We start from the raw sequence: 9,960 nt of genomic DNA on the forward strand, positions 1-9,960 counted from the left end.
GAAAACAAAAGAGTCTTCCCCTTACAACACCATTTTACAAATAAGGAAGCAAAAGAAGAAAAAACCCAAACGTCAGTTCCAGTCTACGCAGCTTGGCAGAGACAGATCTGCTGCGTCGTTTGGTGAGAACATCATACTCCAGGGGTCACGGAATCACAGGAAGAGACGTAACAGAGACCAGGAAGGCCTCTTACCTGGCTCCAAAGACCCGCTGTCTTCATCTGAGGAGCCAACACCAGCCTGTGATGACAAGACGGCCACGAAACCGTCCTTAAATTCCTCAAAGTTAACCTGTGGATGTGAGAAGAGAGGTCAACGCTACTTTCTGTAGGTCACATACGTAACACCCTAGCCTTTTGGTTTTTCTCAGATGGAAGATCTTATGAGGACATTCATTTTTTCAAATATTTACTTAAGATTTAAAAGAACTGAAGATGTAATAAGGCAAGTAAAAGTGAACCATAACCCCATCACCAAAAAACACTATTAACAACTCCATAGAAGTAAATCAGACCACAAAATTAGAAAGCAGTGTAGAAAAGAGGTGTCTGATGACCACAAACATTAACACAAAAAGAAAAAGAAAAATCTGGGCTTCCCTGGTGGCGCAGTGGTTGAGAGTCCGCCTGCTGATGCAGGGGACGCCGGTTCGTGCCCCGGTCCGGGAAGATCCCACATGCCACGGAGCGGCTGGGCCCGTGAGCCACGGCCGCTGAGCCTGCACGTCTGGAGTGTGCTCCGCAACAGGAGAGGCCACAACAGTGAGAGGCCCGCGTACCGAAAAAAAAAAAAAAGAAAGAAAAATCCACGTTCTCACCACCCACCAAGAAAGAGAAAATGGCAGCACCTGGGCGAGCTCTCCACCACGGTTCCTTTCTTGATTAAATCCCCCGGCCCTTACTCTGACTCTAATAACATCCTTGCTTTTATACCTCATTTGCATGCACCCCTAAACAATACAGTTTACTTCTGCCTCTTTTAAAATTTGATCTAAATGGAATCATGTGTATATACTATTTTGTGTCTTAGACTCAATATTACTTCTGTAATATTCATGTAACTTGCTGTGTATGATCCACCCATTTTCTCTGCTCTGCGGTGTAACTGAGCAACAATTTATTAATCTACCCTCCTGGGCTTCCCTGGTGGCGCAGTGGTTGAGAGTCTGCCTGCCGATGCAGGGGACACGGGTTCGTGCCCCGGTCCGGGAGGATCCCATATGCCGTGGAGCGGCTGGGCCCGTGAGCCATGGCCGCTGAGCCTGCGCGTCCAGAGCCTGTGCTCCGCAATGGGAGAGGCCACAACAGTGAGAGGCCCACGTACCGCAAAAAAAAAAAACAAAACTACCCTCCTGCTGGTGGATATTCCCATTGTTTCCAGGGTTTAGTTATTTTTAAAAAACCAACAAAAACCCCCAGCTTTGAACAGTTACACTCTTTGGAGTATATGCCTAACAATGGGATTGCTGGGTCACAGAATATACATTTAAATCCTCTTGGTGAATTGAATCTTTTATTTCTATAAAATGCTGACCCTCTTTAGTTCAATAATGCTTTTCCCACAAAGACTAGCTTTCTTATGGAGTATTTACGTGTTATATCTTTTTACCAAACTTTGTTTTTTTAACCAAACTTTTAATAATGTCAATTTTTTATATCCTTATGTTTTAGACATGTCTCTTCTGAACAGTATATAGTTGGATTTTTTTCCCCAATCTGAAAATCTTTATCTTTTAACTGAAACATTTTACATTTAATGTCGTTACTGATATATTGGGTTGGCAAAAAAGTTCGCTTGGGTTTTTCCATAATAGTTAGATTTAAACCTACTATTTTATTTGTGCTTTCAATTTGACCTGCCTGCGTTTTCTCCTTTCTTTCCTCTCTTTCTTTTAGGACTTCATTTTTCCCCTTATTAATTCAGAAGTTATACAGTCTATTTCCATTCTCTTATTGTTTATCCTAAAAATGACAGTACACATCCTTAGCTTGAAAGTTTACTATCAATCAATGCTTTTTGTTTCAGCAAAAACATAATTTATTAAAAGACTAGTGGAAATGATCCAGATGTCCAAAAAGAGAATGGGTAAATAAACTGTGATTCAGTCAGACAACAAAAGATGACAATAGGGGGAAAAAAAACAAACCACTGACGGAGACAACATATCTACATTGTGTGAATATAGCTCACAGACATAATACAGAGTAAAAGAACCAGAGAGTATACACTGAGCATATGTTGTGTATTTTCCCTTGTATAAAGTTCAGAAATAGGCAAACAAATCTATGCTGTTGGCATCAGGACAGTGGTAACTGTTGGAGGCAGAGGGACCGCAAGGGCACCTGAGGAGGGATGCAGGATGCTGGCGGCCCAGGTGTGTTCAGGGTGGATGTTCACTGAGTTGCACTCTTCAGCTCTTTTCTCTACCTGTGCTTCTACTGAAGTCCCACAGAAAGAAATCACCACAAGAGCTTACTGTCACCAGTAAGTGCAGAAAAAGCAGGCCTGGGCTGTAGGTCCAAGCATGCTTCCCACACCTGGCACAGAATTTGAAAGAGCACATTCTGTTGCTGCCGATGGGCACTAAACGCAGCTGTTGGCTTGGGGGCACCTCTGCCTCAGTCACACACGTATCAGATCTGACACTGGATTACTTGTTTGTTTATTTTCTGTCTCCCCAACTAGCATGTGATATCACAGTGACACACTGTAAATACTCAACAAATACCTAATGGATGTGTTTGCCTCTATATCCTCTCAAAACTGAGCAGAATTCACCTTCTCACAGGTGCATTCTTTCACCTTTGTTCTTAAAGAGTTTTTTTTTTTTTTTTTTTTTTTTTTGCCACTCCTCGTGGCATGCGAAATCTTAGTTCCCTGACCAGGGATTGAACCCTCACCCCCTGCAGTGGAAGCTCAGAGTCATAACCACTGGACTGAAAGGAAGTCCCCTTAAGGGGTATTCTTGCTGAGTATGGGATTCGGGTTGGCACCAGTCCTCTTTTAGTACATTGGAGACACCTTTCCATTGGCGTCTGGCTTCTACTGTCACATCTGAGAAGGCAATTGTCAATCTAACTATGGCTGACTTTCAGGATATGTCTTTTTTCCTCTGGCTGCTTTTAAAAAAATTATTAAATGTTTCATTTTGAGATAATTATAAATTCACATGCAGTTGTAGGGAAAAAATACAGAGAGATCATGTGTACCCATCTCTGGCTGCTTTTAAGATGTCTTTGTTTCCCTTCAGTTTCACAATAATATGGCCAGATGTGGATTTCTTTTTATTTATGCTACTCAGAATTCCATGGGTTTTTGGAATCTTAAATCTGTTTTGGAAACTTCTTGGCTATTATCTGTTCACGAAATCCCTCCTCATTCACTCCTTTCCTCCTGGGATTCCAACCAAAGGGATGTCCCCCGGTCTTCACCTTCTCTTTATAACATCATGCTGCATCCCGGATGAGTGCTCTTTTCAGCTGTGTCTAATCTGCTGTTAAACTCTTAAAAGTTGTATTTGGTTCTGTGTTCAGATTTGTTATGTCACTTTTTAGAGTTACCTCTTTCCTGTGGATATTTTCAAGCTTGTTTTTTTTAAAATTAAAATTTTTTATTTTTGGCTGCATTGGGTCTTTGTTACTGCACGTGGGCTTTCTCTAGTTGCGGTGAGCGGGGGCTAGTCTTCGTTGCGGTGCACAGGTTTCTCATGGCAGTGGTTTCTCTTGTTGCAGAGCATGGGCTCTAGGTCTGCGGGCTCAGTAGTTGCAGCACACGGACTCAGTAGTTGTGGCTTGTGGGCTCTAGGGAGCTTGGGCTTCAGTAGTTGTGGTGCACGGGCTTAGGTGCTCTGGGGCATGTGGGATCTTCCCGGACCAGGGATCGAACCCATGACCCCTGCATTGGCAGGCAGATTCTTAACCACTGCACCATCAGGGAAGTCTCTCAAGCTTGTTTTTTTTAAACCTCTCCTAACATAGTAACCATAATTGGCTTATACATTTTTTTGTTTTGTTTTGTTTTGTTTTGATTTTGCGGTATGCGGGCCTCTCACTGTTGTGGCCTCTCCCGTTGCGGAGCACAGGCTCCGGATGTGCAGGCTCAGCGGCCATGGCTCACAGGCCCAGCCGCTCCACGGCATGTGGGATCTTCCCGGACCGGGGCATGAACCCATGTCCCCAGCATCGGCAGGCAGACTCTCAACCACTGTGCCACCAGCAAAGCCCGGCTTATACTTTTTGCCCAGTAATTCCAATACTTCACATCTTAGTGCTCTGCTTCTGTGGCCTGTTGTTTCTCTGGCTCTCACTCATCTTTATTTTGTGCCTAGTTGTCCTTGACTGTATGCTGGTTATTGTATATGACTATTACTTAGGAAGAATTACAGACCCAGGATGAGGGAACTTTCTCAAGAGAGGACTTCTGTTTGCTTTTGCCACGTGCCTGAGGGCACCGCCTGTGCAGGACCACCTGATCTAAGTGCAAGGCCTGAGGTCACCTAGACCCCTGAGCGCACGCAAGCCCAGACAGCAAAGAGCACAACGGCTGATTCACTTACCCTATATCTTTACCCTACAGGTGCACCCTCAGGATCCTCCCTTAAACTGGGGGCTGGTTCATCAGTTTCTCCTTGGGTGAGCCTGTGTTTAGACATGCATTTCCCTGGCCCTTTAAAACCCCCAAATGACATATCAATTTCACAGTTGCTATTTAAGACCAGAAAATATTCTCAGGGCAAATGGGGTTTTGTGTGCTGAGCTGAACTTCTCTCGATACGTGACTTAGCACAGATTTTTAGGTTGTAATTCCCCCTGACTTGTTTGTTCTTTACCATTTTCAAGATCTTTTGTTTTTTCTATTTTGTTCAGCCTTTTTAGTAGCACTAACTGGAAGGTAGGCCTGAGTTTGCTAACCTGCCACTAGGACAATGTCTGAAGTCTCTTCCCTCTTTTATAGGGATGAGGCATAAATTTCATCATTTGGATCTACAAGAATGTATTGAACTAATCTCATATTCAAAAGGCTGTTTCCAGTCTTTTGCCATGTGAATCAATACTAGAATGAATAACCTTGCATAGAGTTCATTTCACAAAGAGAGACGTTGTATTGCTTTCATTTTTACATTCCTAGCTTCTAGATTTGCCTCGCACATAATAAGAGCTCAAAAGTACTTGTTGACTACATGGGAGCAGAATGAAATGGCCATTTTGCTTGATCCAATCTCAGATTTCTTTTGCATCTTTGATAATATTGATACTTATCAGCTGAATTTCTTCTGATCCATCAAACAGGAGGCAATCTGATTGCTGTTTTATCTGATACCATTTTGACTGTGCTTGTGTTTGCTTCTGTGCCCTCTCCCTTCACAGCTCATAAAAGAAGGAAGGGGCAGCCCACGGCATCAGGCGTTTGACCCAACAGGATATACCATCATCCCTGCTCGATCACGGACTCTCCTCACAAATGAAGAGGCTGGACCCTGTGATCAAGAATCACTCTCAATCTTAAAATTATTTTCAGTAACACTATGTTATCAATTATTTTTTGAGAGGAAAATTCTCTTTCTACCCAAATTTAAAATACGCAAGATAAGATCCTCACCACTGGTAAAGAAACATGAGAAATAACAAAACGCATATGGAAATTTCCCAAGTCACAGGACTCTTAGGCCACGTCAAGTTTCTGGCTTGAAATTAGACCTGATAATGTTTCTTTCATGGGAAAAAGAAATTAAAAACAAGCACATTGGGACTTCCCTGGTGGTCCAGTCGTTAAGACTCTGTGCTCCCAATGCAGGGGGCCTGGGTTTGATCCCTAGTCAGGGAACTAGATCTCGCATACCGCAACTAAGACCCGATGCAGCCAAATTAATTAATTAATTAAAAAAAAAACACTCATAGCACTAAAAATTACCTTATTAATTCAGATGTTATAATATTGTTTCTTCATTGTTATAACTGGATTACTGTATCAATGACTAACATTTCTGTGGTGTCATATATGTCAGTTCCTGCAAGGAAACTGAATACGTGATATTTGAATTGAAAAGCCAATCCATTCTCCTGGACAAAGGATTTATCTTCTTTTTCTTCAAAACTTCCTGAAATCTCCACCATTTGGTTTCTGTCACAGAAAATGGTGACAATTACCTGGATACTTCTGGCTTGACACTGGTGTCCCTAAAACCCTCTACAGAATGTTCCACCTAAATGCTGGCTGTGTGCGCTCCCCCGCCTGTGGATGAAGCAGGGGAACAGTAACAGCCCTTTTCCCTTTGCAACTACTCCAACACTGACCTTCCTCCAAGTGTAACTCAGGGTTTCGAGGTCACGCTCCCCTTCTCACAGACAAAGCACAAAGTAGAGAAAGGCCGGGAATGATACATCCTACAATGAATCTGGGCCCCAAAGTGATTCTTTTGGTTTTGAATTTTCCAAACTGTCAAAAATCATCAAAGGGGGCTTCCCTGGTGGCGCAGTAGTTGAGAGTCCGCCTGCCGATGCAGGGGACGTGGGTTCGTGCCCCGGTCTGGGAGGATCCTGCGTGCCTCGGAGCGGCTGGGCCCGTGAGCCATGGCTGCTGAGCCTGTGCTCCGCAACGGGAGAGGCCACAACAATGAGAGGCCTGCGTACCGCAAAAAAAAAAAAAAAAAATCATCAAGGAAACCACCTGTTCATGCTGTTTTTTCTTTTGTTTTGTTTTGCTTTTGCCACACACAGCATGCAGAATCTTAGTTCCCTGACCAGGGATTGAACCTGTGTCCCCTGTGGTGGAAACGCAGAGTCCTAACCACTAGACCACCAGGGAAGTCCCTGTCTGTGCTGTTTTAACCAGAGTGTTGATTTTCACAAATGTGCCTTTTGCTTATCTAGCCTCCAAATACAATTCCAGGTGATATCAAGAGGGGCTAGGACATTTTCTATCAAAAACACACCTGATTCTTAAGTCCATAAAGAAAAAGCAGGAACAGAGTAAAGAGACAGAAAAGGGTACAGTGGGTTTGTGAGGCTGAGTCCTCCACACAGGGGGTGCAGCACTGCTGACAGCTCTGGCCACACGGCCTCGGGGGAAGTAACAGGAGGTCAAATCCACCTGGACCCTCCCCCAGGGCCAGCAGGGAGGGGTTTTTCGTTGTTCTTCTTCATTTGTTTTTGCCCAAAAGCCAACTCAGAATATTTGCAGCTAGATTTTTTTCTCATTCAAAATGAAAAGAGTTTTACTGAGTTCTGTGGAAAAAATGCCCTTCCTTCAAAGGTAAGATTATAGCCACTGGGTTTTTTTCTTTTTTGGGCTGCGCCATGTGGCCTGTGGGATCTTAGTTCCCTGACCGGGGATCGAACACAGGCCCCTGGCAGTGAAACCCCAGAGTCCTAACCGCTGGACCGCCAGGGAATTCCAGGCACTGTTTTTAAAATGAACGTGTTAACATCTGGACACATTTAAGAAGCAGGAACACTAAGAAGCTTCTTAGTGTTTCAATCAGGAAAGCAAGTTGTGGTCCAGGCTCCAGATTACCATTCTAGATGACCTTGAATTTCCTAGAGAAAAGAACTCTCTGAGTGCCTACTTCCTATCTGGGATAGATACACTCACAGAGATACACTCTGAACACAGGGAGCCTTGGTTCCTGCAACAGCAGTGGGCAATGTTCTGTCCAGCTGCTGGATGAATTTCACGCTGGGTAATTTTACGAGACAATGTGCCTTCGAGGTACTTTGCAGCTGCCTCTGAATGACCCAGTGTGTGAGCTGAGCACAGATCACTGTGTTTTGTGAACCACACGCACCATCCATACCAACCTTCCACTCCCCGGACGAATCACCCAAGCATCTTTCTGGAAAAAACAGAACAAAAACAAATCTCTGGAAGTGACTATGCTTTAAAAAAGCAATCTTAAGGAACTTCTTTCTACAACATAGATGTTGCACAGAAGGAAAAACAGCACCCCATTTCCTCCTAACTTTCCTTTGATGAGTATCTCCAGTCAGTTGGTATTTCTCAGATGCCAGCAGCTATAACCACACGCTCTCTGCGCTTTTCTTTGTGAGAATGAAGTCAATGAAGTTACCCACCCTGGCAAAGTGGTCGTTCCCGAGAAGTGTTTGCAGAAGGACAGGCAGCTGCTTTTCCAGATGAAGCTTCAGGCAGAGTTGGGTCAGCTCCTCCCGGTCCAAGAAGCCTGTCCCCGTGGTGTCACAGCTGCTGTAGACATCCCTGAGCTGCGAGACATAGTGGCTCTCTTCCTCTTCGTCCATCCCATCGCAGGCTGCATGCAGGGAGAAGACAACAGTGCCCTCTGACTGCCGCTCCCACCTCCCTCCACGGTCCCAATGCGCCAGGCAGTGTGGCCCAGGGCAGGGGAGGAGCTGGCATGTGGGAAGGGGCACCAGGGTTGTCTCAGGACACGTGAGGCTGGAGGAAATCAGGAGAGGCCAGAAACGTGTTCCCACAGGGCTCGTTCTCCCTCACTGGCTCAAAGAAACAGAATTACTTTGTTTTGTAAAAAAGTATCTATTACAGAATAATCAGGAAAAAAGGGATAAGTATAAAGTGAAAGAAAATTATCCAAAATTTCACCACCTGAAAAAAAATCATTTTACTATTTTGGCAAATATACATTCTACTTTTTCTCTATACATATACACACAGGGCCGGCTGGACGCCTGGCACACTTGCTCGAACTTCTGCCCCAGGATTCCGGTCTTGGGCAGAACTCAGGCTGGAGGTCAGAGGGCACCAAGGGCCCTCCCAGAAGCAATGACAAGCCATCCCCCTCCTGAGAGAACTTGCTGGTCTGCTGCCTCCCCCCGACCCCTGCCTCCATGCAAGGGCTGATTCAGGGGCGAGGACCCTGCACACTCAGCCTACATCCCCTCGGTCATGCCAGCTTTGCCCAACACACAGGTCAGCTCCTGACCACTCAGAAACACTTCTTTTTCTCTCCTTTCTCTCATCCCCAGAAATCTGAGACACTGTCCCAAGAGAGCAGGTGATTCGACTCTGGCCATCCAGCCACAGGCTAGTGGTGTGACTCAGGCCCAGCATTCTACGGGTCAGGCAAAAAGATCTTTCAGCTGCCATTTGCTATGACACTTCCTAACCCACATCCAAGATAAGGTCCATGCTTTGCTTTCAAAGTCCTGGGAAAAACACTGGGAGAAAGGAGGCACTGCTTCTGGTCATGTGTGTCCTATGGAATTCGCCCTCCTCTCGCTCCAGGATTGGGGCGGGGGGTGGTGTCTTTCTGTAGCTGAGATACCACATGACAAACCTCAGTGCTGAGATGGGCCAGGAAGGCTTGGAAAAACTCCAAGGGCACCTTCATCTGGGAAATACAGCCCGGGCTCAGGTCTGTACCACGACAACTGCATTGGAGTCACACTGATGCACGCGGATTCCCCGGGACTCCAGAGTCCCAGAAAAGGGCTCAAGTGACAAGTCACTGGACACTCTAAACACCTTGGAACTATGGAAGGTCTCAGGGGTCATGTAGAAAAGTCTGAGTGGGGCTCAGAATCCTGCTGTTCACACACCCCCATTTGCTGGAAGCTGAAGGCATTGATTTGGAGGGGGATACATGTGGGAGGGGAGAGGGGAGTAACCCAAGACACCCACACAAGCACACACACACGCAGAGAGAGAGAGAGAGAGAGAGAAACTAATATCCCCAGAGAGATGAAGGAAAAACATTAAAATCATGCAACAAGATAGACTACTGGACAATTGGGATGATTAGACACTAAGGGAGGTTTCCTGACATTGATGTATGATAATCACAATAAAAAATTCAATGGCAACACTGGAAGACAAGGACAAAATACATCTTCTATTAAGTGTACCCGAATAAAGAGACCAAAAATGAGACAGAGAAGGAAATTAAAAATCAATAAAGTAACCAAAAAACATAAAGACAGACATAGACCAATGGAACACACTTGAGAGCCCAGAAATAAACCCTTGCAT

The 9,960-nt window shown here is 45.0% G+C and overlaps 1 protein-coding gene across 1 annotated transcript in view; it reads right to left on the reverse strand.

Moving 5' to 3' along the window:
• NINL (ninein like) overlaps positions 1-8,252 on the reverse strand; it is a 57,791-nt gene extending 49,539 nt beyond the window's left edge. The window contains 2 exon segments of the mRNA XM_065893257.1: positions 195-291; positions 8,070-8,252. Of these exon segments, the coding sequence (XP_065749329.1) occupies positions 195-291; positions 8,070-8,252 (280 nt within the window).
• Between the last annotated feature and the right edge of the window lie 1,708 nt (positions 8,253-9,960).

Source organism: Phocoena phocoena, chromosome 15 (assembly GCF_963924675.1).
Source record: "Phocoena phocoena chromosome 15, mPhoPho1.1, whole genome shotgun sequence".
Classification (NCBI taxonomy): Eukaryota; Metazoa; Chordata; class Mammalia; order Artiodactyla; family Phocoenidae; genus Phocoena; species Phocoena phocoena.